This window comes from Histoplasma capsulatum, assembly GCF_000150115.1.
Source record: "Histoplasma capsulatum G186AR genomic scaffold supercont2.10, whole genome shotgun sequence".
Classification (NCBI taxonomy): Eukaryota; Fungi; Ascomycota; class Eurotiomycetes; order Onygenales; family Ajellomycetaceae; genus Histoplasma; species Histoplasma capsulatum.
In genome coordinates, this window is record NW_025544810.1 from 670,384 (window position 1) to 695,527 (window position 25,144).

A 25,144-nucleotide genomic window follows, 5' to 3' on the forward strand; every position below is an offset into this window, starting at 1 on the left:
GCAACGGCCACACAAACAACATCAAGTACGAGTGCTTCCAGGTATTTGCAACTTTGTCTCCAGTTCTTCTTTTGGGTTGCTATATTGTTGACTATTATCTACTGGAGTTAATTACTGTGCATTATCTGTCGCCAAATATAACACTTCTGCGCATGGTGGAATAAGAACAATCCATCTTCTTTCATTCTTGTATTGTGCATTCCCAAATTACTAGCATTGTGCTGATGGTTATGCGTGGCCCAGTGGTGTTTTGGCCCTGGTTTGGCGTCTTCCGCCGAATTTCCACCGTACAGAGTAGATATTTTATTATTATTAGTTAGGCTCTGTGCACCATACAACCATAGACCGTAACCTTGAGCAAAAAGGGTCAGTATTCCTGGTGTCCCTACCTATGACGAGAGATGGAAGCGGAGGAGTAAGATTTCATGGGCTATTGGACGATTCAGGACGGAGAAACATGCTCAGTGAGTGTATTACTCGTTGACCTGCCAAACAGGCGATTTCACCCAGTTGTTGCGGGTGTTATCTATCACCACAAGGTCCACAGCCACTTGTTGCTCCTCTCTCTCCGCCAATACTTTTTACTCTCTTATTTTATTTTATTTTATTTTATTTTTATTTTTATTTTTTTTGCTCACGCTGAAGCAGCGAGCACCAGAGCAGGGCTTTTGCTCTGGCCGCGCTAGCCCTCCCTTGTCAAAACGGTATCATTACACCTCCAAGTCGGCTAACTGCTCTCTTGGGCTGTTACATAGCTAACCAGCACAAGGAACAAACTAACTGGTTGAAATTATCAGAAGAGATCCATCTCCATCTTTACTCATCATTATCATGACAAATAATAGTTGGCAGTCGTTTCGGCATATGGGAAGTTGCGCTGATGGGGGCATTGACAAGAAAGCCGCTTGGGAAGGCTTCTCTCCCTGTTTGCCTACATGGATATCTTTGATACAAACAGCCCAGCCGGATTACCCACCAGGGTTTTCTTGCTCTCAAAATCCTCCTAGGCTTGCCGCTAAATTGTCCACAGTTTGGCATCCGAGTCCAAGGATGACAAGCCTACCTCCGTGGGCCCCTCTTGGCCTATCCCCGCTCTTCCCTCGCCGGTGTCGAGCTGAATCCCCCAGGGTTTCCAATTGTGTCGTCCAATCCCATTCCTGACTACGGAGAACTCTTCTCCTTCAAACAGGCTAAGGGGAGGGGAGCCAAGGGGGAAAAAAGTGTCATTCCAACGAAACAGCGAATCACGAGGCCGAACAAGAAACACCCCACAATCCACTTTTTCCTAGGAAGTCGACAGCTTCTCCGAGACTCCATCTGTTTGGCGCCAGCAAAATACAATGTTCTTCGCTCTCTTCCACAACGTTGGCTAGTTTCCATCATCAATTCCAGTTTTCCAGAAGGCGATTTCACTTTGGTTCCTTGGCGAAGCCTTAAGAGCATCCATCACAGGGGCCATGCACGGAGCATTAGTTATGAAATGCTTTTTCAGACGTGGAAAAAATATCCGATCAGACGCACCTTGGATCTACGTCATTTGGCTTTTTTCCCCCGTGTCCCAATAGAATTTTTGCAAAAAGGCTTTGGAAACAGATACCCGAAACAATATCAGCAACAGCAGCCACCGGAAGCACCAGCTTACAAGCTTTCCAGTAGTCATCCGCTACACAGTCACAGCTCCCCAAGTGCCCTGTAGGAATCCATAGCCGTTTTTGACCAAAAAAGAACAGAGATCTGTCTGCCGTGGAGATCGCTCATTCACGCTCCAGCTACTGCGGAGATGCTCAAAGAAGTCATTGTCGATCTTGCACCTTCTATTCTAGCCTTGCGGAGTGCATGATGTGTAGGCTAAAATTTCGGAAGACCCCTTAAACATAACCTCCAGGGTGTCGGCTCTGACGATTTTGGGTTGGAATGTATGTTGTTGCTTCTAATTTAATTTGGATAATGGTTTATTTAGTTAATGCCGTTCCGAATCTTCACGATTTTATATCTACTCCACAGTAGCACAAAAGGAACCGTCGTTCGCATTTTGCATGTGTGTCCTACCGCGTCCCCAGGACAGGTGGCGAGCTACTCGTAACTAACGGCGACACCTTAACGAATCAGTAACCTTGACTTGGTTAAAGAAGTGTCTGCCACAAACAACAAACTTTAAATGTCTTGGTCAACACCTCCGCCTCCGTTCACCAAACTACTGCAGAATAAAACGGTAAAAGCAACAACAAGGAGCTGCCATTTTTCTCCATGTTGATCAGTGTCAGTGATCGACAAGCTGCCAATTGTGAAAGATCTTTGCTTGCTTTCTTGCTTGCTTGCAAGGGCCTAGAGTTGGGAGCGCGCGTGTATGTCTACTATATAGTATATAGTTAAGGAGGAGGTTGTTCGCTGTGCAGACTAGTACTCAACGCTGCGTACAGCAATTACAAACACATTATTGCTCTGTGCTACTACTGACAATGGCCGGTTGCTGGGCCGGTTGCTGGGGTTCATATCTTGGTTCACTTTTTACTTCAATGAATGGCATGCTCGGTCTTGTACCACCTCGAATGGGGAAGGACTTGTAAGGCTGCATATTTAAGTGATTTTTTTTTCTTCTTTTTTCCCCTTGTTTCACATGTATATAAACCCACGCTTGGAATCGCGGAGACTTGAACATCACCTGTTCATGGGAGGTTGTGTCGATGGACTTTTGAGGACGCATGTTTAAGTTAGGACATTGAGAAGGTCTTCATCCATGGGGTGTTACCATGAAACACCCCCCGCCGCCCCGCCCCCGTCTTCTCCCTTATCTTTATTTTCACAACCTTTGAGATGTGTTCTCCGTACTATCTCTACAGATACTATTCCCTGATTTGCATTTCTTCACAGCGATGTCAACAGAAACAAAGGGATTCAGCACAAAATAGGGGGAATGTTCAGAGAATAGCAACAAATCATTGACTAACATTACGTGCTCGTGTCCTAGCGAGCGGCATGGGCGGCCACAGCTGTGTAGATGTGTGCAGGATGTGCAGGACATATACTTGCGAGTACGAAATGTACCCATTCCCGTTCAGATATCCCGGTCTCCATACATATAGAGCCATGGAACTATTACTAGGGGAGAAGGATTGAACTTGATGTTGTCAAAGGGCTGAAAATGCTGGCACGCTGCGGATTCATGTGTTCACCCACAACAAAAAGAATTCATGGTTTCAACGGGGGTTCAAAATGCCCTGAGACATTGTGATAATGGTCTGTCAGGCGAGGAATTTCAAATTTGATAGTCGACGAGAAGCAAGGGGAGGACCATTTACAGACTGGAGAGACGTTATTCTGGGTACGTACGAAAGGACCGCGCGAGAGCGTGTGAAACGGGGTATGGATAACCTCAGCTGTTTGTCGTGATCATCGATATCGTCAAGAAGCACCACCGGGAGGCGGAAGGGAGAGTAATCAACCGCCTCCGTAATGCGGCGGAAAGAAGTCGACATTGATTGTCTAGCGCAGTCAGGGAGAACAATGCAGGTTGATTCGAAAATCGGCTTCTAATGACGGAATGATGAGAATAAGAGGGGATCAATCGGGGGTGCGTCATTGCGCATGCTTGCATGTATATAGCCGTGCACTGCGTTGGTCTTGATCATAAATATCACCCCTTTCGTCTTAGATTAAGGATTTTTGAGAGCTGAACCTCCCCCTTCTGCCCCCAGCCTCCAACACCGTGCTGAATATCTGGGCGAACGTCCACATACCATGACCAAGCTCGTCGATCTATTTCGTTTTTGCTGAGCACGGATGTCCATGATTGGCAGAGGAGATCAATCGCGCCAAGTAAAAGGGCAAGGCTTTTCTCCTTTTCAGACACAGAATCTGAAGAGGCCTTCTTCGTTTTCCCTTTCCCGATGTTGGACTCGGTTGGCTTCTGTAACGTAAATGATTTTAATAAATATTCGCGGGCTGCCTCTGGTCTATGGATTGGGAGCACTGGGCTGGTCTGGCGTGGCCCTGGGCCGTTCGTGTTTGACCTCTTCATAACTTCTGGATCTAAGCCCCACAGGGCAGGCTGTTCGTCTGACGATTTATGGCTGGCATTTTCACTGCTCTCCTTTGCCAGGTTCTCTACATTCGCATCGAACCCAGCAGCTCGATCCGACGGGGATTCCTCATGCCAGTTATATCCCCATCGTTTTAAAACGGGAATATCCCTTCCAAGGACTTTCACGGTAGGCTGCCCCTGCGCCCATCCCTCATCTTCTGCGCTTTTTCCTTGTTCGATTCCAAGGCTAACGGCCTTTGATCGACTGTTGGCACTGACAGCTGCTTGAGCCAGGCTTAGCCTGCTAGATAAAGGTTGTTCTGGCATAGTATATTTTAACAATATTACCGCAAACGCCAGGACAAGAGGTGCCCGATTTGTAACCAAGACAGCTGAAGAAATTTCGTCTGTGTTGGACGATAATGGGAGGGCGAGCGCCGACTCGAGCTGAGAGGGAGATGGTGTTTCCGAGTTTACACTGGTCTTTTTAGTTTTCTTTACAGGAGGACCAGTGCCGTCTGCTTCGTAGGCATGCTTCTTAGCAACCCTCCTGGCACCATTTAAGACTTGTTTTGCAACTTTTTCTTCACCCAAAATGGAATGAAGAGATGCAAGATCTTTCTTCAGGATGTCCTCGGGGCTAAGTGTAAGGTGTCAGTTACCGTTTCAGCCCTGAAGAGTAGAATACATATGAAACATATGCCTTATTTTCTTGCATACGTGAGTAAATTAGCGTTTTGGAGCTCTTTCGCCTTTGCAATTGCCAGAGCTAGGGGCAGTTTTGAATCTTGCGAAAGGAAGCGTAGCAACGCTTGGATTTGTGACGGAGTAGACATCTTCAACACTTATAGTCGGCCTTGGCTTCTGGTGAGACAAGATGTATCTCTTACAGAAACTTTTGACATTTGATTTATTTTGAGGTCTCTTTGATGCATCCCTTATGGTTGAGCGATGTTGGCAAAGCTGGGATGGATTCGGTGCTTATTTAGCCCCACAGGAAGCAACTCTAGCCGAGCCTTCGCTGAGCCTCAAAGCTCATTGTCAATTATCCCATGAAGAGCTTTGAGAGCCGAGCAGCAGACAACGCAAACGTTCTGGCACCGTAATTGGGTTGTCTAACCGCATTACCAAAATGCCGGAAGATTCAAAAGCGAAAGGATTTCTTGACCTATCGTCCAAACTGTCCGCCCCGGCGAAAAAATCCCTTTTCGAGCGCCAGAAAGCCGAAGCCGAAGCCAAACGCGCCAGGGAGAAAGCAGAGACTGAGGCAGTCTACGAGGATTTTGTGAAATCATTTCAAAATGATGCTGATACACCTACGGGTCCTGGTGTCAGCGGCAGGGTGGGTTCATATGGCCGCGGAGGCGCTGTACATTCGGGGGCGCCTGTTGCCCCTTCAAAGAGGCATTTCACGTCGAGCACGATGAGATCTGCACCCGACAACCAAGGAGCTCCACACTCTTTTGGTTCAAGAAAACGACCGTTTGAGGCGATGCACTCATCTCATAAGGAGAGAGACTTAGGGCACGGTCCGTTCGGCTTCGAGAACTCCCCCCCCGCTCACGCGGACGCCGCAGCTGCATTTCAGGTTTCCGATGATGAGGATAAACTTGCGGACAAGAAAGAAGCGGAAAGGGCCGCAGCTAAGCCCACCCTTCATCTGTCATCGCTGCCACCAGGAACATCTCCAGCAGTAATCAAGGCCCTTGTTTCCCATGCGCTCGTTGTGGACAATGTTAAAATTTTACCAGCAACTCCGCAAGGAGCTGGAACCGGAGAACGACGGGTATGGTCTGCGATTGTCACCCTCGCAAAAGAGACAGCTGCAACTGAGATGGATACTGTTGTCAGCTCTTTACAGAACAAGTATCTTGGATGGGGCTACTATCTCTCGATCTCACGACATCTCTCTTCGGCTGCCATTAATTCCACCATGCCAATTACGACTATATCAAATACCTCCACTTCCAAGCCATTCGGAGCACGACCAATAACACAGGGCTCAGGAGGTAATTACGGTCGTGGTCCGCCTGGTGGTCATCGAGGAGGCTTTGCGCCTCCATCATCTTACGGACCAGGCTACGGTGGTAGGGGTGGATCTACCTTTCAAGTTGAGGTCAAACCTCCATCAGATCTGAAGCAACTCAAACTTATTCATAAGACCTTGGAGAATCTCTTAACATACGGCCCCGAGTTTGAGGCACTTCTCATGAGTCGACCCGAAGTCCAGAAAAACGAAAAGTGGGCTTGGATATGGGATTCGAGGAGCCCGGGAGGTGTATGGTACAGGTGGAAGTTATGGGATATCTTGACGGGCGCACGAAAAACTAGGGGAAGACACCCACCTTCCCCCACGTCTGTTTTCGAAAGCGGGCCTGTTTGGTTGCCCCCCGAAAACCATTTACAATTTGAATATGTTACGAAAATAGAGGAGTTCATATCTGATGAAGACTACGATTCTTCAGAGGAGGATGACTCTGACAGAGAAGATGAAAAGCGTCTCGACTCTGGAGCCCAAGAACGCAATAGCGATGGGATAGGCCACTTGAACCCTCTTCAAAAAGCAAAACTCGCACATTTGCTTGCAAAACTCCCTACTACCAATTCGAAGTTGCGAAGAGGTGATGTCGCTCGGATAACTTCCTTTGCAATCAGGCATGCTGGATGCGGTGCAGATGAAGTGGTGGAGATGATCGTTGCTAATATTACCAATCCGCTGGCTTTTACTAATGCAAACCCAGAACGCCAACGACGGGAGACAGAACTTCGAGGTGGCAAACCTGACGATGGTGACGAGGTTAACCCTGCTGAGCATGACAGCCAAACGGCCCAGTCTTTAACGAAGAAATCGTCCAAAGAGACCCTGGATACTTCGGCTTCTAAGCTGGTAGGTTTATACCTGATCTCCGATATCCTATCATCATCGTCTACAAGTGGAGTCCGGCATGCCTGGAGATACCGACAACTATTCGAATCGTCCCTAAAAACACATAAAATTTTCGAACATCTTGGCCGCCTGGAAAAAGAGCTCGGGTGGGGCAGACTGAAGATTGAAAAATGGAGGAGAAGTATTACCAGTCTTTTAAGTCTATGGGAAGGCTGGTGTGTTTTCCCTCAGTCAAGCCAAGAGCACTTTGTTCAGGTATTTGAAAAGCCGCCCCTTACAGAGAAAGAAAAATCAGAGGAACAGAAGCGTGTTGAAGCAGAGAAAACGTCAGGTGTGTTTGGCAGCAAAGGAAAGAGTAGATGGAGAACGGTCGAAGATGATGCCAATGAAGTTGCTGTGGATACGCACAACACGGAGGATGTTCTGGAGGGTGAGAAAATGGATATTGATGACGGAGATGATGGTGTTCCCATGCTAGATGATGAGGACATTGATGGTGAGCCTATGGATGATGACATCGATGGCGTTCCGATGGAGGACAGCGATATGGAGGACGTGGAAACTAAGCAGGCCGAAGGGAATGGCATGGACGAGAGCGAACGCCAAGGTGCCCGAGGTGTATCTTCCCACGGATCAGGCGATCAAACTGCGAGCGATGCATGCCATACTAAGGAGGCTGAACATGACGCCCAACCGGTCCCAAGGCGTCGCCGGCCCAAAGCAGAGGATATGTTTGCGGATTCTGATTCCGACTAATGCCCATTGTTGTTTGCCCATCTTGGCTACTTTTTCGTCAGTTTCTTGATTGTTGCCTTGACAAATCATGTTGCAGTTCAGCCTTGATGTAATGATTAGTACTCGATGAATCTTACTTTCAGGCTGCCACACACCGGGTATCTCTGATTTGTGATATAATACACCTGGAATTTGGAGACGAGATATTTTATTTAATATACTATTTATTCTCCCGGAGAATCCGAAGGGACTGAGCATCCGAACCTGGCCTTATCTATGCTGTGCCCGCGTACCAAGGTAGCGCCAAACTAACCCCTTTTTAGTCATGTTTGTTTTCGCTTGAATTGCCCCCCGCCACAGAAAACCCCACCGCAACTGCAATCTCAACTATCCATCATCGGCAGAGATTCAATCACATAGGCGTGATACAGAGGAGCTTTGCGATCAATCCTAGACAAGATGGCGGGTGAGTGTATACTTGATATTATTCTTCCACACTGGTTGTTCTACCTCTGTTTTTCCACTTCTCCTTATTGGCATACTTCCCCATGATTTTGTCTGATTGTGGTAGCTGGTAACATTGTCACTAACGCAATCTCTCTACGTAGCCTACCAAACTGTTGCTGGTATGTTCGGCCCATCCTCTTTTGTCTTCAATTAATTAGATAGGTATGGTGAAAGCATTATCTGATGGCCGACTTGACTGCAGAGGAATTCGTCAAGTTTTATTATGAAACTTTTGACGGTGAAAAGCGGGACGGTCTCTCCACTCTCTACGTATGTGGTCAGCCTCAAATTGAGACACCTGGAACACTGGTAGCTGATAATAGGGATAACAGCGCGATAAATCAATGTTGACTTTTGAAACCTCTTGTGTTCAAGGCTCCGATGCAATCATAAAACAACTTATGGTTAGTAGTACGCAGCAAATACCAGGATGATCTTTTTGCCTTGAATCTTACTGAAACTGGAGATATAGAGCCTGCCATTTCAAAAAGTTCAACACGTGCACTCAACAATTGATGCTCAACCAACAGAAGAGGGTGGCGTTGTAGTCCTTGTGATCGGTGCTCTGATGGTGAGTTAAGACTTCGTTTTTACCTTCTAACTTACCTCCTGGCTCCTTGCTGATGCTAAAAAAAAATGTGCGAAATTATAGGTTGATGAAGAAACGAAACCGATGAACTTCTCGCAGCATTTCCACCTCCGTCCTAACGGATCAGGGAGTTACTATGTTTATAATGATATCTTTAAACTTGTCTATCCTCAATAAACATGTACCAACTGGACAACACTCAACAAAGGGCTGTGGAGCGCATGAGGGAGGAGTTAGAGGTGTACAAATTTCGATGCCACCGACATTTTAATGGTGTTACCAGTGTGTTATGGAAAAATAGCCAGCGCAGATACCCAATATCCTGCCATCAGAGGAAAACAAATAATGGTTTACCACCATCTCGCTCGTGCATAATAATATCCATTTCTATTTTATTTAGACCGCGGGAAATGAGTGCGAACAGTACCATAAAAAAAAACTAGCCATTTTATCTTTTATGAGTGTCTATATCTTGATTATCAGGAGAAGTGTATTGTTCCAAATGGACTCGAAAACCCCCTTTTGGGTTTGTAGACACTACTGTTTGGACAGTATCCGCGTGAGTTTGCCAGCGATTCCAGGTGCTGCTGCAATTTTAAATTTCTCAGCCGAATCAATGCTTCCTCCAGCTATCTAATTCACGAAAATATATACGTATCTGGGTGGCGTGGCGGGTGATAGGGCTGACTATCCAAAAGCACAAATTTATACAGCAGCCTAGCGCTGCGCCATAGCAACTGGTGAGGTAAAGTCTTGGCATCCCAAAGCAGAAATAGCAACAGGTTGACCGTAACTACCTTTCCACCTTATTATTCCATCATCGTGATGGAACTCTCCTCCCAGCCAAACACTTCTATACTTTTCCAATAGTAATTTGTCCTTTTCCTTAAACCTAAGACTGAAACGACTTGGAAGATATTCTCCTTTGTTCCCGCAGTTTGTCCTCGCCTGCCCAAGAGAACAACAAACCATTTGAAGCACTTTGGCATCCGGACTTTGCGCTTGAGCCTTCTCTTCGACTTTTATATATTGATTCCTCTGGTGTGTATTGAACGGAAGATCTGAGATCTCATATTAGCTGTTTTATAACTTGTTCACGGATCTACTTCTTTCTCATCGGATCGCTTTTGCTTGTTTCCATACGACTAATGCATGTCATAAACTTGTAGCTGATCGATCTTTGTGTGAACGGCGTCCTCTCTATTCCAACTAGCTCCAGCCAGTTCAGGGAGATATTTTCCAGGGCATATATCAAGTCTTTGCTGGATTCCAGAGCCTTGCCGACAAGGCTGAGTTGAGTAAAGGTCACAGCGACAAATAAATCCCGCGCCTCCCGGACAAGCGCTATACATTGGACAAAATGACGATTGCAGAGGAGTTCAAGTCGAGGAATTTTAGTAAGTCTATTCAGACTTTTCCCCGTGTTACTGTAATGTGATGCCGTGAACTAACCGCGAGCAGGCATCTATGGACAATGGTTAGTGCCCGATCCCCGCGAAAAGCTCTGCTCTACCGTTACCGGGTATACAAGTTTGTGCATTAGAAACGCCGTGAAAGGTGTCGGTTGTTCTTAATTGTGGCGGAATACACCCATATTGATTGATCAACCGTCGCGGAGCACCTTGAGCTTTGAGAACACTTGGAACCACTGAATTAGAAACTAATTTCTCCGCAAATAGGACTGGTGTCCTGTGCATACTTCTCTGTTTCGCGCTGGGGATTGCGAATATTTTCAGTAAGGTCATAGCATTCAGCATAGTTTGCTTGTAAGTTTTGTTGCGATACTGCCCTTTCCCATGCTTCCCTACTTTACCTGACAGCACTTATAGAGCCTCATCCTTTGTCATAATCTTCGTTGAAGTTCCTCTTCTTCTACGAATTTGCCCCACGTCCTCAACATTCGATTCCTTTATCAGACGGTTCACGACGAACTACATGCGAGCTTTGATGTACGTCATCCTCAGCGTCGTCCAGTGGCTGAGCTTAATTGTCGGACCTTCCAGCCTCCTTGCTGCTGCTGTCGTTCTCTCGGTTTCAGCAATATTCTACGCACTAGCTGGCATCACAAAGCAAGAATTCATGGGCAGCAAGACTCTTGGTGGTCAAGGCGTTGCACAGATGATTGTTTGAGAACACGGAATTTTGAAGTACCGGTGCAGTATGGATTCAACAGGATCAACACATACTGGAGTCCGTGGTCTTCTAAAGAGAGTTAAGGAAGGTGGGCATATTACTTCTGTTTTAGTTTATTACGATGACTGATAATTAGTATGATTGTACTGTATGAATTTCCTTCTTCAGATCAAACGAAAAGGTTTTGGACTATGTATCGCATCAATTACAAATGTTGTCTCAATTCGGCGCTTCTTGCTTTTATGCCATTCATCTTTCATCTTTGGGGCACCTGGGTGCGCTTTTGATACCTGTATTTTTGCTTAACTGCTATGCCCTCCATTATGCGCTAGTTCCAGATCCAGATGAGTTATCGCGCCTTTTTCCAATAAATTTTCTGGGTTAAAATTTCGTGTTGACATATTTCCCGTTTCCTGAAATTTAGATACACGAGCGATAGGGAAGGGAGGCGTCTCTTGCTCGTATAAGAAGAGAACCTTCAGAATACCCAATCTTCCTCAATTCTTTGATCTGCTCATCATATATCTAAATGATATTTTATTTTGTTCTCCGGCGCGGAATGTCAATTTACAGTTATTGCGTTGGCTTAACACTACCAACACGAATAGCTACTCACATTCCCATTCCTACCAGCTACATTCAATTCCACATCAGCCGGTTGGGCACAAAATCAAAGATTTCCAGTAGCAGTTTACTCGACAGGGAAAAGCAGTAATCCAGTTACTAGGATCAGTGTTAAAAGGGACCAGATATATCGTTTACTTAAGAATATATTAGGCTCCGATCATGATACCTTTCAGTGACAATCATTAGAGCAATCAATATAAAGGCGAAAAGTCTACTCCGTGAACTCTCTAACTTCATATATAACTACAATTTGTTGCCCAATTATCTAAACTCTATGTGCAGATCTGTAAAGACCTATTTAACTCCTGTGCCAAGAACTAAAAAATTCTACAATTCAAATCTTCTGGCAAACGATTACCAACGGGTAATTTTACACCATCCACTATGTCCGCCGCCCGATTCCGAAATGGTAAGAGATCCTTATTCAATCTTATCTACTCCTATATCCGCTCAGCGTCAGCTCCCATAGTCATCTTGGTCACCTCTCCATACATGTGGAATCAGATCTTCATCCTGGTTGTTCAGGCAGGATAATATGATATACAGATGACAGATAAATATATGCCGGGGCGCCACTGTGTCCTACCCATTTCAGACTCGTGGAGCCAATAACGGGATTGATAAATTTTTGGCGGTAATGGGTGTGGAAACAGTACTATCATACGATCGGGATCGATTCTACTACGGCGTTAGTGTTCATCATGCATTGGGTTATTTAAAGTATAGCCACCAAGCGGTTCATGAAAACCAAAGGTAAAGGCAACGTTTACTTACTCGATGGGATTAACTTCGAATCGACCTTGATAAGCATCAATCGTTGAGATGGACCCGCTAACGCAATTCTGTTATCGTGTATGGCAATGCTGGTACCCAAATCGTCACGGTAATGCCTGGGAATCCATATAACGTCTTCTAGTTCATAAACTACCCATGACCTTCGTACACAAAGTGGAACCGCAGAGCACAGTAATTTGTTTTCTTTCCAATCGAATGCGGATAAGGGAAACAGATTAAGAGACTCAGACAATGAAGGTGAGAGAATCGGTAATTTCACGCCACCTACGACTTTCTTATTCAGCATGTAGGATTCCATGATAACTTGGGCGGTTTTCGCGTCCCAAACTTTGACAGAATGAGTTGATTTAGAAATGATGACCTTGGCATCGGAAGACACCACAATGCCAGAAATTACTCCCATTTTGCCTTGGAGGGTGCCGAGTGACTTGCCCGTTGTTGGATCCCAAAGGCATATTGAAGAATACAATGAATCCGCGACTAGCAGACGACCGTCAAAGGAAAACACGAGCGTTTGAACATTCTTCAACTGTCCACTTAGAACGCAACGTCGCTTTTTTTTTGTCAAGTCCCAAATGACGACGGGATGGTCTTCATATGACGCCGCCAAGCTTTTCCCGTCTGGTGAGAATGCGATTGTTGTAACTACCTTATCTGGCTCCTCAAGGCTCGCATAGAATTCACCAGTCACCATATTCCAGAGGTTTATTGTATCGAAATCTGCGTAGGCGAAAAGATTATTTGAAGGAAAGTACTCCACTTTATCATGAAAAGTTATAAAATCGGGAACCGTGAAGGTTGACGTGCCAGTTGACGGATCCCTTAACTCAACGGTCTCGTCGCTCGAATAGGAAATGATAGAGTGTCCATTACCTATAAATTTCAACTTGGCAATGCGAGTTTCGTTAATTTCAGCAATCCCGATATCCACCGCATCCCAGAGCCTCACAGAATGATCAGAAGAGCTCGACGCGACAAGCTGGCCGTTTGGTGAAAACTTCACTGAAGTTACGTCTGATGTATGTCCCTCAAGAAGCCCACATAGTGTTCTGGTCTGGGGATCGAAAAACTTAACATATTGCCCTGAAATTGCCGCAAGCAGTCCACTGTCCGGAGAAAAAGTTATATGTTTAATTCCCTGGGAGTTATCAATCGAGCCACAGAAAGACAAAGTCTTTAGATCCCATATTTCGACCGCCCCATTCACTATACACGCAATCAATTTTCCATCTGGCGAAAATGAAAAGGATGAACTTGTAATTAATTGGCCTAAGTCGACTCGTGCCAGAATCCCGCATGGTTTCGTTGTGACTGGATCCCAAGTCTTTACTGGACCATACAAGGATGAGGATGCGATAAGCCTTCCATCAGGAGAGAATGCGAAATTCATGATTTTGTGTGAATGAGTGAGCAACCCGAGTGTACTGTATGTTTTCGCATCCCAAAGTTGAACTTGGTGGCTATTTATGCAACCGGCGATGAAGTCACCATTTGGAGAGAATATTATTTCCGCCGGATCATCGCATTTTTGAGTTGCTACAGGTTTTCGACCTTCTTTCCCATTAAATAGGATTTCCGCGTGACCTGTTGTTATGTTCCATATCCGGATGCATCTGTCCCGGGATTTCGATGCAAGAAACTCGCCGCTAGAGGAAAATACAATCGAACTAACACCAGCTTCATGGCCCTCAAGGGTGGAGCACAAGACAACCCTCTTTACATCCCATAGTCTGATGTTATTATCGAAACCGGAGGTGCAAGCAAGGAATTTACCATCAGGCGACAGGGCCACTTTCGTTGAAATAGTTGCTCCAAAAAGGCTTGTCGAAATGTCTGGAAAAGCGCCACGAAGCGCGCCAGTAGTGGTATCCCATGCTTTAGGAATGTCAAAGCCATTAGAAATAAGAAGCTGGCCGTCAGGCGAAAATATCACCTGACGGACCGGGCCCGAATGTTCAAGTGTCAACAAGGAAGGATTCCAATCCTCCTCGGCTGAGACAACGTCCACTATCCAGGGGGGCACCTCTTCCCAAAATTGCTCGCGGATTATGCTCTTTTTTGGGCTAAAAACAAGAGCCGAAGAATATATTTGCAACGGAGCAGCTTCGATAACGGATCTGAAGTTCAGAATGAATCGCTTCATATCATAAACCAAGGATAACAAAGACGAGTGGGCATCAGATTTCGGCTTTGCCCGTCAGCTACCGATCCACTTCTGAAGATTTTGCTTGAAGTTACTTACTAGCAGCAGCGTTTCTAGCGCCCTAATCATGACTATTCCTTCCGATATAATTTCCATAAGGCTAAGGGTTTCAATCCAATGAAGAAGGTGTTTCTGGAGAAAGATGTGAACTTCCCCGCCGTCGAGGAGCTTGATCTGGCTTTTCTGGAGATGGCGAATCCAGTACTTACAGGCATACTGGAGATCTTGAGGAAGGTGTGTTTCCACTGTGCTTTTTCTCATGTTAGCAATGGAAGTGCCGGGGTGTCGAAGGTCGCATATATCTTGTTTTAAGTGTTTTGACATGAGTTTGAGACACTTAGTTACCAAGCCGCCATGTGCAGCCTCCTCTTTGATTGTGAATGTGGGGTTTGCGCATCTTTCTTCACTGAAGAGAAAGTCACGAAAAGAAAGATGGAACAGTTGGATCGGCATGTTTTCGTCATCAGGGATATCTAATACAGAGTGAAGGGCTTCGAGTATTTCCGTAATATCCGTTGATGGAAGATCAAGCGTCGAAGTTAGAGCAGATTTTGGAAGGGCCTCGAAGAGGACGATGATAGATCCAACAATCTGCTTGAACAGACCTGCCATATCTTCTTTGTCTTCATCGCTGCCTTCATCGAGAACGTGTTTTAAAATCTCTGAGTACATTTTGTCAAGCTCGCTGGTGGACGATCGACTCATAGACTCGGTCTTGAGGATTTCGCTCATGCGCTTTTCTGGAAAACGAGACTCGCCGATAAACCGGCACACCGTCGCTGCATAAATGAAAAGGCGGTCTGCCCGCTGAACGAGGGTTTGGATGCTTTCATCTCCAGGCCAGCTAGTGTCGATACGTCGTTTACTTTGAATTTTTCCCAGCTCGTATCTCAGAAAAATCGAGATATCACCATCAATGACGACTTTGGGGACTGAATGAAGAGTTAGGTCATGATGGACGATGTCGGGAAGTTCGCGGAAACTAGCATAAATTGATCGTTCTGGTCTGCTAGTTAGGAGCACTTTAACCTGCAAGATCTTGAGCGATTTCAGTTCGGTTAGGAGGCGCAGGATTTCACCAAGGTGCTCATCACCCTCGCACTCGTCAAGCGCGTCGAGAACGAAAACCAGAACAATGGGCAATAGCAGCTTTCTATCTAACCTAAGAAGAGGCTGGAATATAAGTTCCCGCCACTGGTTATACAATGGCTGCTGGCCAATATCGCCATGCTTCTCTATAACATCGCAGATGTCATTTTTCAAATCAGGTAACGCCTCAGCTAGCTGGACAGCAATAGTCGTCAAAATAGCGGTGGCATCCCCCAGATCTTTCTTGCCCCTCGAGAAGAAAAAGCTTGCACCAAGTTTCCCCTTCTCGTTGAAGTGATGGGCGATAGTGCGAGCGAGGGTAGATTTGCCAGTCCCGGCAAGTCCTTTAATCCAAAACATGCATTCCTCACGATGCCCGTCTCCCCAGTGCTGAATTTCGCGGAGGATATCAATGCGGGTACCTTCCAGGCATCTTGGGGGTCGGCGATCCGCTTTTGTGAATGTGTTAAAAGCAGCATACTCCGCACGATAGAGCTTTCCAAGCAATTGCGCCTGATTGATTTTCTGGGACAAAAAGAAGATATGTTCAGCATATGGCCGTGACGAGAAGCCACAAAACAAGGCGGTGGGATGAAGTTACCTCAACACCGGCTTTAGTCTCTAACAAGAGACCTAAGGATTTATCCGCGTTGCTTCGAAGAACAGAAACTTGCTCGTCTATCTTTTTTAAAGTTCTGCTATCAAATGAATCCAAAACTCTGCTGATGTCTTCCTCAGTGCCTTTTATGCTTTCCAGCATGCCCTGCCAATCATCAGCAATTACATAGTCTCTCAAGAAGCGAAATAGTCCCGAACGAGAACATTGCTGGGAGAGGCTTATTTGATACTTTAGTATCTGTGAGTAAATGCTGATAGTCTTAGCTCTGAAGGAGGCATTTAATTCCACCAGGTATGCTGGTATGCTATGTGAATGAATTAGCACATATCAGGAAATTTACTGCAAGGGGAGGAAGGACAACGCAAATGATCAATAACAGCAGGGGTTTTGATGGCTTGTCGTTACCTTGGGCTTGAAGTTGCAAGCACACATGCAAGGTTCTCACGATAGGTGTCCTCCGTTACCTTACACCGAACCAGAAGTTCTGATATATATTCAAGACCTTCAGTGCCGTATTCAGCTTGTGTGATTGGATTTGTAATAACCTGTCGAAGGTGACAATCAGCACTGGCAGAGAGTCTCTTGATATACGGGGACTTACTGGGAGAATAATTAAAATTCCTGCCCAAGCTAGGGCCGCATGTGGCTCTGCGAAGGCTATAGATCCGATGTAATCTTTCACTGAAAGGATGGAATGTACGACCTTCCTAGCCTGATCTCTGATAACAACGTCTTTTCCATGTATGGAAATTTTCATTTGCGAGTTCTCAATGTTCTGAAGCTTCGAATCTAGTAGCTTCTGAAGCTGGATCTCCCTATCCTCGCCTTTGGGGGCTAAATTCCCATCACATTTCGGTTAATATCTGATTCTTCAAAGAATGATGAGGATGGAAAGTCAAGTCATCCCAGATGGCTTGCTGTTATCTATTCTTTTCGTCCACGTTGTAAAATGGCAGTTTTGTCACACATACCTTGCTGTCCCAAGTTCTGAATGGAAAACAAGTCTTGCTCATAGGCATCTACAAGCTTTGCATTTTCTTTTCGAAGCTCGTCATATGCTTCATCCCAGAGGCTGCTCAATTTCAGGTCCTGGCTGGACCTAGGGGTATCATTATGCGTGTGAATTGTTTCTAGTGTAGGCCCGGGATTCAGGGATCTAGTTTCTTTCAAACTCTCTGAGCTTGCGAGCACCGTGGTGGACGCCGCAACGAAGATTGCCGACTCGTCTGGGACCAACTTTGGGAAATGCGATTCTGGGGTCGGATTTGCCTGGGCAGATAGCACGTTAATATTGTTCTCACATAGGAGAGAGAATAAACGGACATTCACAGTTGTTGTAGCATTTTTGGGGGTCCTGGTCCGGTGTTTCCCCCAGAGGCGCTTAAACCGAGCCCGGAGAGACATGACTTTCCGCTCTCCGAGCGAGCGTTGTCGAACGTGATAAGAAACCAGAGCCAAACGCTATCAATGTCGCTGGAGGGCCAATATCCAGATCTAGGCAATTTGATAAGATCGGGATCTCGGCTCCTGCTGAAAACATATTGCGAGGCCATCTTCCTTATAAATGATCTCTTAGAACAGGAAACACAGCCCTGCGTACAACCCACTGGGCCGACACTGGTAATTGACAACAGGGTAGCCTGACAGTTCTCAATATTGGGGAACGTTTATTGGGCCTGAACCCAGCCCTGGCATGCGAAAGATCCTGGTCCTGCATCGGGAGCTGCATTTTAGCAAGGCGGCTATGGATCCGAAGCCGTTTGTTGGTTGGCACACGTGTGAGGTTCCTCTCTTTTTTACACAAAATAGTCCATTTATCAGCGCTTCGAACCTCCCCCAGATGGCGGTTATTTTGGAGCATCCTTGGCCGAAACCAATGCGTTTGCTTTGGATTATTTTGATTAAGATTTGGGGTGGCAGAGTGAAGATCAGCAGAGTTCTCGGTTCCCCGTGCGCCCACTAACTTGGAGGCTCGGCTCGCAGGGAACTAAGCAGGATCGGGCAATTTGGGCAGGCGGAACCCCTTAATAGCCCACAGTATTTCGGGCTTCGATTCGTGAAAGCTCTGATGAAAAGTTGATTCCGGCAAGTCAAAAACAGCCTTGCACTTGACTGGCATGTATTCAACGTTCTTCCAAAGCACCTCTTCCGCTCCTGATGACAACTGTGCACTGGTTGCCTTCGATAATAAGTAAGTGATGGTCAGTGCCTTCAAATTAAAAGATGTTTTTAAGCCACTGGCTGACAAAAGTCGTTGAATGACAGATGATCTCTGGTCTTGCGGACTGGAATTCCTTGAGGGCGCTTAAGCTAAAATCAGATTAAAAATAGAGATCACTCAATTGGCTTTCGACAGTGCTCAATGTCATCTTACATGCTCTTCATATCATAGTTAACTATCCTTTGGAAGATGTGTTTGCTACCCTGTTGAATAGCAGTGAAAATAATAACAAGGAGTTAAATTGTTTTGCCATATCTTATCCACCAAGGATGAGCACGATGACGAGCAGTTATCCACAGAGGGCGGCAGCCCCAGTACCTAAGTTTTGGCTCGTGAATGTATGCTGTGCAATAACGATCCTCCATGACAGTCCAGCCTGACAGGACTTTGACGCAGTGTGGCCTGAGAGAGATGGAGGGATCTCCTTGCCGTAAAGATGTAACATAGTAGTCATCCGTGGCTGGTGGCTGCCTGTGCCACATGCTTACATAGCTATATTCGGTGACCGCCTTGTGATCCCTGGCGTCTTTCTAGATCCGCCCCGTTCTCAAGCAACGGCCATGAAGCCCAGTTAGTCAGTAGCGACACTCGTTGGAAAGCAGCGCCAATCAGGGAACAGACTCCTCGGTGAGTCACATTGCTTGCCCCGTTCTTTGGCCCCAGGCCTTCAATTTCTTGACCATGGTTGCGGTTCCGCTCCGCGCGATGGATGAGTCGTCCAAGAGATGCGGGTGCGGGATCTTCTCTTGCTAGGTTGACTGGTGGCCCTTCCACGGTAGCTAACGGGTCCATGGGTCTTCGTGGAATATGACTTGTCGAGCCAACTCGTTAGTGACTCAATTGATGCTTGCTGCCTGCGAGCTAGAAGACAGTCCAACTTCCAGCTTCTTTTCAGACCACTCAAAAACTCAATCATGACGATGTCGTCGATGGGTGAGATAAATATTGACTAGTCTGCCATATTCTGTTCGGTTCCTTTGACTCCTTCCTAACTTTTCTTCCCTTTCCCTGGATTTCTGTCTTACTCCTCCCAGACAGGAGCTTGACTTCTATCAGAATTTCTCTTCTCTGCAAAAGTTACTCCATTTGCCACGAGGTTATAAACTATATGTAACTGTAAATTATTTCCCCCCTCTCCCCTTTATTCCACAGTTAAAAAACTATATCGCTGGCCCAGCCATGGGCTGTTCTAATTCCACCCAGACGGGTGAGGAGCCCGATGCCGACCGAATCGTGGCCAAATCACTAGACCGCTATCAGAACAGCAAGCGCGTGACAATCACCATCCTTCCACCAGATTTCGATCTAGAAACACTCGAAACTACTCCACAAACGAGAGCTCCTCTACCGAATAAGCTGGCTTCAACAGCGGATACGGGCGTTTCCCCAAACGTATTTGCTGAGGATGAACTGGAGTTCGATGTTGCAATGATGGAAATAGCAAGCGATATATTCACGGCGCACTTTGGAAATCCGGATTTTGCCGCGATATACGATGCTCCCGGCATGTTTGAGGAGGAAAAGGAGTTCGATCTTGCAATGATGGAACTGAGTAACGAAATATTTATGGGACAATATGGGAACCAAGATTTTATTGCAGTAGTCTATGAGCCAGAAACTGTCCGTGAGGTCAAGGTCGTTGTTGTTGAGGAGTGCTCCATTTGTTGCCAGTCTGTTTCCGAGGACGTTATCTTGTCTTCCCCGTGTACGTCATGTACCTCTCGTACCTGCAACCATTGCATTCGGAAAATGTTCATTTCTGCCTGCGGTGATGAGTCACGGATGCCACCACGTTGTTGCGGCCCTCTAAATATTGGTGCGGCTGTTCCAGTTCTTACCGCAGAAGAATTAGAGCTGTTCAAAAACAAACACGAGGAATGGTCGACTGCCAACCGCGTCTACTGCCCTGTTCTCACATGCTCTGCCTTCATTCCTTATAGACTTTTTCCCCTTGAGTACCGTCCTAATTCTACAAAGCTGGCGGAGCTTAAATTAGAGACCCCCTCAGTGTCCCTCGGCCCAACACAACTACAAACTCCACCACCAACACCTCCAACTTCGACTTCACTGCCACCTCCAGAGCTTGCATCAATCCCATGCCCAGGTTGTTCTATTGAAATCTGTTGCAAGTGCAAACAACTCGCGCACAAAGGCGCGCAGTGCTGTGAAGGTGCAGACGAGCTCGATCCCGAACTAGCCGCGCTTCTGAAACAATGGAAAATCAAACGATGTCCTAAATGCCGTGGCGCAGTGCGATTAATGTTCGGCTGCAACCATGTAGCCTGCAGGTGTGGTGATCAATGGTGCTGGAGTTGTACATTGCCTATCGAAGTGTGCCAGCGAAATGGCTGCTTTTTCGATGGGACTGATTACGGGGAAGAAGACGATGATGACGACGATGATTCCGACTGGGACGAAGAAGACAACGGCAACGAGAATGAAATTGGAAGTGACGAAAGGCCCAATCAAACAACTCCAAGGGTCCGAGACCTAGATCGCGGCGGAAGAAGTCGTTGGGATGACGGAGATCATGAGTTTGGCGAGGAGCCCGTTATACATCACTATGACCCTATTGATTGCTACCACATCTGGATCAAAGCTACCACCGATGATGTGAACCAGAGCCTAAACTATGCTTGTGAAAGATGCTGGCGTGATATCTCACCCTGGTCCTTTTTATATCCCGAAGCGGCAGAATTGGTGGAGTACGGGTTCATTTCCGAAAAGTCTACTAGGGATGAGGAAAGCCAAGAAACGAAACTGAAGCTTTTCAAGTGCAACCGATGTTCCATCATGCTCTGCAATGACTGCCAGGCCGAGGACACATTGGACAAGATTGCCACGAGGCGATGGGAATCGACCTGAAAATGATGCATGAATTACTTAACTACTCATAGGTATTGATGTTATTTACGACAATTTTTTGGCGTTTTGAGGGGGCGGTGGCCTTGTGAAATATTTCTGTTCTCATTTTTTCAAGTCGTCAATGCATTTTTCTAGCATTTTGCGAGCGAATGTTCTCTTATCTTCTCCTTGTTTTCACACATGTTTTTTTCCGCCATTTTTTCTTATGCTAACTTGTTCACTTTCCTTTCTTTATCCCTTGCTTATTTGACTTCATTATCATGAGCATTTTTGTTCATTTACATCCTCTATCTTAGCTTAAGCACACCCTCTTATACGTTCACTTTTTCAGCCTTTTTATTCTGCCCCTTGGATTCGACATGGATGACGACTGTATATCCGGGCATTTGCATGCAACAGTGCATATTCGTACATAGAGAGAGCATAGTACATATCAATGATACAAACGCCAATTGCCGGTCAAATACTTTTATCGGTCAAATATGTGGGACGTCTAAGTGGTTGTATTAGCATGTAGACAGCTGAGGCAAATATGTGCGATGGCCAGCACGTAATGAAGAATTGCTGGCGAGCCTTGATATACATCACGTGAGTGCTTAGCAACATCTTTGGGGGGATTTTATTGGTGGTAACTGAGCTCTTTTGCTCCAAAACATCATTTCCGGATCCAAAGCTCTACTCCACCATTGGTGGGGAGGAACGACGGAAGCCTGCAATCCTCAATTGAGCTTCCAATACAAAAATCATCAATTGGCAGCTGGTGCAGCAAAATCGCCAAGATGAATATATCGTCCTCTCCCATCCATATCCCTTTCCGCCATCCCTCCTACCAATGTATCCGCCGTCAAACAAAACGCTTAACCCGCATTCCACCTGGAAATGGCCAGCAAAGCCAGTTACATCAACACCAGCGCCGCCATTTATCCGCAAGGGCCCCGGCTCCCTTGCCGCGGTTTACCGTGAATCCCCAACGAAGAGCCGGTGCTCAGGATCCCACCAACCCTGTGCAACGATATAAGCGGAGCATCGCCTTCTGCGCTGTTGGAATTGTCGCCTCTGCCCTTGGCATGTATGCTATCATTAGTACATCAGGGTTAGACAAGAACGTCCCGAACAGCAAAACCGGCGCGCAGTCGTCATCGACATCAGATAGAGGCTATGACAGAGGCAAAATTATCAAACTCGAGGGTCCAACCGGCCTCACAGAGAACCCTACAACCACGATCATCGACGGCATAGAGCAAGTTCCTACGGGGAACTCCACAATTCCCACCTTTCCCAAAACCATCAGACTCCCCCGCGATGGCGCTCAAGCACTGTCCGCAGGTGGACGAGCAGGCGACGAGTTCCCCCCTGACTCTCAGACGGAAGAATACACCCTACTTGGCCTAGGCATCCGCGCCGTTTCGTTCCTCAGCGTCCAGGTCTACGTCGTGGGCCTTTATATCGCCAGTTCAGACATCGCAGCTCTACAGCAGCATCTCGTCAGGCAAGCTGCGACACCCGTCAGCGCCTCTACGGCCAATGAAAGTGCTGTGACAGCCACCTCACTCGTTCCTGGCGAGCGGGACGCGCTGAAGCAGATACTGCTGGACCCGGAGCAGGGACAGGAGGCCTGGAACGAGATCCTCAGGGATACCCACCTACGCACTGCGTTGCGAATCGTGCCCACGAGGAACACGGATTTCCTTCATCTCAGGGACGGATGGGTGCGAGCCATCACAGCGCAGGCGCAGAGTGCAAATGCGCGGGCGAAGGAGGTTGAGGTTGCAGCGAAGCGGGGTTCATCGATACCAGCCGGTGCTCTGGTGGCTTCTGAGTTTGAGGATGACAGCTTTGGCATTGCGCTTAATGACTTCAAGTCGCTGTTCGGGGGCGGGGTGAGGAAGAATGTGCCCAAGGGCCAGATTCTGTATTTGCTCCGGAATAGAGTGGGGGGGTTGGAGACGATGTTCCATGCCGGGCATGGGAAGCCGGTGGTTTGGCTGGGTGCGATGCAAGATGAGCGTGTAAGTCGACTGCTGTGGATGGCGTATCTGGCAGGGAAGAAAGTGGCTAGTGAGGGGATGAGGAGTAGCGTGGTTGATGGGGCTATCGGGATTGTAGAGAGGCCGGTTGGGACTGTCGAGCAGAGAGTTGCATGATGCTACGATTTAAGTGCGGGCCGCAGCAATGATGCATTTGGTTTGTTTTTCCTGGGTATGTATCATTGGATTAAAAATTCAGCATTCCGACTTGCAAATTTCCCCCTTTTTTGGTTGAGGACATGTATAATATATGCTTCGAGTTGATATATTTTTCTACCTGTATAACACTCACAATTAGACGTCCCTAGCAAATTTGAGAGCTTCGCATTTTGTAATTCCTATCCTTTTCATCTGCAGAACAGATATTGGGCTATGTATTTTTTTTTTTTCTTTTGTTAATTACATCGATTGTATCTCAAGGTATTGTACAAAGAAACTAAAGCGAAAACAAAAAAAACCTCGAATTAACCCTGTCTCACCAAAATGCAAAAGCAAGGACAGAAAAATAACACTCGTCTATCCCATCACCCTTTCCATCAATCTAACATCAATGGCACCTTTAAAACTCCACGTTTTCTACCCTACTAACCCCGACATCCACCCCCATCACAAAAATTCCCTCCAGCACCTTCAACGAAAAAAAATAAAAATAAAAATAAAAATCGCGCCCAGCATTGTAAACCAGGAAGAGGAAGAAACCCCTCCTCCTCATTCGCGCAGACGACATCACGCCTTGGACGCTTTAGCAGCCATTGCAGCGCTCACCAGCGCAGACAACTCACCCTTGCGGGCCTGAAGGTCAGAGTTGCCGCCGATATGCTTTTGGCCAATGAAGATGTTGGGCACGGTGCTTTGGTTGGTGAGTTCCGCAAGTGCACTTTGGATGGCGGCGCCGTCATCTGGTTGGTATTTGTTAGGTGTTAACAGGGTGGTGGTCTCTTTCTTGCCAATTTTTTTTTCTTCTTTCTTCTCTTGTTATTCGAGCCGAGCGAGAGGGGAAGAGCGGGGGGGGGGGGGGGAGGTGGGGATGGGAAGTAAGGGGCTATTTTTTTTAAATCGTAGGAGGCTAGGGTGGCCATTGGGGGAGGTATTGGTGTGTTATTGATTTATTAAAAAGTACGAACCGAGTTGATCCAACTCTAGAGCGTAAAAGGGGATGCCCTGCTCATTTAGAAGGGATTTAGCGGCTCTGCTGTAGGAGCAGTAGCTTTTCGAGAAGATGACTGTTTATTTAAATATAGGTTAGCAATTTGGCTCTAACAAAAATAAACCTTTTTTCTTTTCTTTCTTTCTTTCTTTCTTTTTTTTTGCAAGGATTTCGGTGTGAATTTTGATATTCATATTTTCAAGAAATCCCACAAAACTAAAACAGGAGCTTGGAAAGTGGACATATATGAAGGAATTGCTTGTTCTTATGCCAATCCTTGTAAGACCTATAAAGACACAAGAAGGAGTGAGTAGCCTAGACATACCAACATGGTGACCAGCAATAATATCCTCAACCTTGGATTTTGCACCAGTCATCGTAACGGAGTTTGAGCCAGCAAGAGACCCGAGAAAACGGCGGAATATGGACGCGATGTTGGGCAATTGGGGGAAGGCTCAGGAGCCTTCGTTTCTGGGGATGAAAAAGGAAGTAGATAGAGGCTTGCTTGCCCTTCTTTATATGAGAAGAGGATCTGAAGTTCGCTGGGAGGAGCTGTCTGTGATGGCGATGTGCTGGGTGGCGATTGTTGAAGTTATTGGTGAAAGGTCCTAAGGTAGGTAGGGGTGGCTGGGCAGATTTCTGCTATTTAATTATTTATGCACAACTTGGAACAAGATCA

The 25,144-nt window shown here is 46.5% G+C and overlaps 10 protein-coding genes across 10 annotated transcripts; 6 read left to right on the forward strand and 4 right to left on the reverse strand.

Annotated features, from left to right (window-relative positions):
- Positions 1 to 831: 831 nt before the first annotated feature.
- HCBG_06881 (uncharacterized protein) lies at positions 832 to 2,007 on the forward strand (the record flags this gene model as incomplete). Its single annotated transcript, XM_045433930.1, has 4 exons — positions 832 to 1,143; positions 1,190 to 1,692; positions 1,864 to 1,916; positions 1,961 to 2,007. The coding sequence occupies 4 exons, from the start codon at positions 832 to 834 to the stop codon at positions 2,005 to 2,007; spliced, it is 915 nt and encodes a 304-aa protein (XP_045285411.1).
- A 1,627-nt stretch (positions 2,008 to 3,634) lies between these two features.
- Positions 3,635 to 4,857, reverse strand: HCBG_06882 (uncharacterized protein; the record flags this gene model as incomplete). Its single annotated transcript, XM_045433931.1, has 2 exons — positions 3,635 to 4,661; positions 4,742 to 4,857. The coding sequence occupies 2 exons, from the start codon at positions 4,855 to 4,857 to the stop codon at positions 3,635 to 3,637; spliced, it is 1,143 nt and encodes a 380-aa protein (XP_045285412.1).
- A 296-nt stretch (positions 4,858 to 5,153) lies between these two features.
- On the forward strand, positions 5,154 to 7,664 carry HCBG_06883 (uncharacterized protein; the record flags this gene model as incomplete). The annotated part of the gene is made up of 1 exon (XM_045433932.1): positions 5,154 to 7,664. One exon carries the CDS (start codon positions 5,154 to 5,156, stop codon positions 7,662 to 7,664), a length of 2,511 nt encoding a protein of 836 aa, XP_045285413.1.
- A 669-nt stretch (positions 7,665 to 8,333) lies between these two features.
- On the forward strand, positions 8,334 to 8,916 carry HCBG_06884 (nuclear transport factor 2; the record flags this gene model as incomplete). Its single annotated transcript, XM_045433933.1, has 4 exons — positions 8,334 to 8,420; positions 8,483 to 8,554; positions 8,623 to 8,721; positions 8,803 to 8,916. The coding sequence occupies 4 exons, from the start codon at positions 8,334 to 8,336 to the stop codon at positions 8,914 to 8,916; spliced, it is 372 nt and encodes a 123-aa protein (XP_045285414.1).
- Positions 8,917 to 9,587: 671 nt separating this feature from the next.
- On the forward strand, positions 9,588 to 10,869 carry HCBG_06885 (uncharacterized protein; the record flags this gene model as incomplete). The annotated part of the gene is made up of 5 exons (XM_045433934.1): positions 9,588 to 9,780; positions 9,909 to 10,136; positions 10,201 to 10,216; positions 10,419 to 10,505; positions 10,569 to 10,869. 4 exons carry the CDS (start codon positions 10,100 to 10,102, stop codon positions 10,867 to 10,869), a joined length of 441 nt encoding a protein of 146 aa, XP_045285415.1.
- Positions 10,870 to 12,157: 1,288 nt separating this feature from the next.
- HCBG_06886 (uncharacterized protein) lies at positions 12,158 to 17,609 on the reverse strand (the record flags this gene model as incomplete). Its single annotated transcript, XM_045433935.1, has 7 exons — positions 12,158 to 12,177; positions 12,274 to 14,227; positions 14,537 to 16,111; positions 16,188 to 16,509; positions 16,611 to 16,750; positions 16,807 to 17,039; positions 17,177 to 17,609. 7 exons carry the CDS (start codon positions 17,607 to 17,609, stop codon positions 12,158 to 12,160), a joined length of 4,677 nt encoding a protein of 1,558 aa, XP_045285416.1.
- Positions 17,610 to 18,918: 1,309 nt separating this feature from the next.
- HCBG_06887 (uncharacterized protein) lies at positions 18,919 to 19,218 on the reverse strand (the record flags this gene model as incomplete). The annotated part of the gene is made up of 1 exon (XM_045433936.1): positions 18,919 to 19,218. One exon carries the CDS (start codon positions 19,216 to 19,218, stop codon positions 18,919 to 18,921), a length of 300 nt encoding a protein of 99 aa, XP_045285417.1.
- Positions 19,219 to 19,476: 258 nt separating this feature from the next.
- HCBG_06888 (RING finger domain-containing protein) lies at positions 19,477 to 21,291 on the forward strand (the record flags this gene model as incomplete). The annotated part of the gene is made up of 1 exon (XM_045433937.1): positions 19,477 to 21,291. The coding sequence occupies one exon, from the start codon at positions 19,606 to 19,608 to the stop codon at positions 21,289 to 21,291; it is 1,686 nt and encodes a 561-aa protein (XP_045285418.1).
- A 679-nt stretch (positions 21,292 to 21,970) lies between these two features.
- Positions 21,971 to 23,634, forward strand: HCBG_06889 (uncharacterized protein; the record flags this gene model as incomplete). The annotated part of the gene is made up of 1 exon (XM_045433938.1): positions 21,971 to 23,634. The coding sequence occupies one exon, from the start codon at positions 22,071 to 22,073 to the stop codon at positions 23,433 to 23,435; it is 1,365 nt and encodes a 454-aa protein (XP_045285419.1).
- Positions 23,635 to 24,044: 410 nt separating this feature from the next.
- HCBG_06890 (uncharacterized protein) lies at positions 24,045 to 24,842 on the reverse strand (the record flags this gene model as incomplete). Its single annotated transcript, XM_045433939.1, has 3 exons — positions 24,045 to 24,217; positions 24,443 to 24,541; positions 24,791 to 24,842. 3 exons carry the CDS (start codon positions 24,840 to 24,842, stop codon positions 24,045 to 24,047), a joined length of 324 nt encoding a protein of 107 aa, XP_045285420.1.
- Between the last annotated feature and the right edge of the window lie 302 nt (positions 24,843 to 25,144).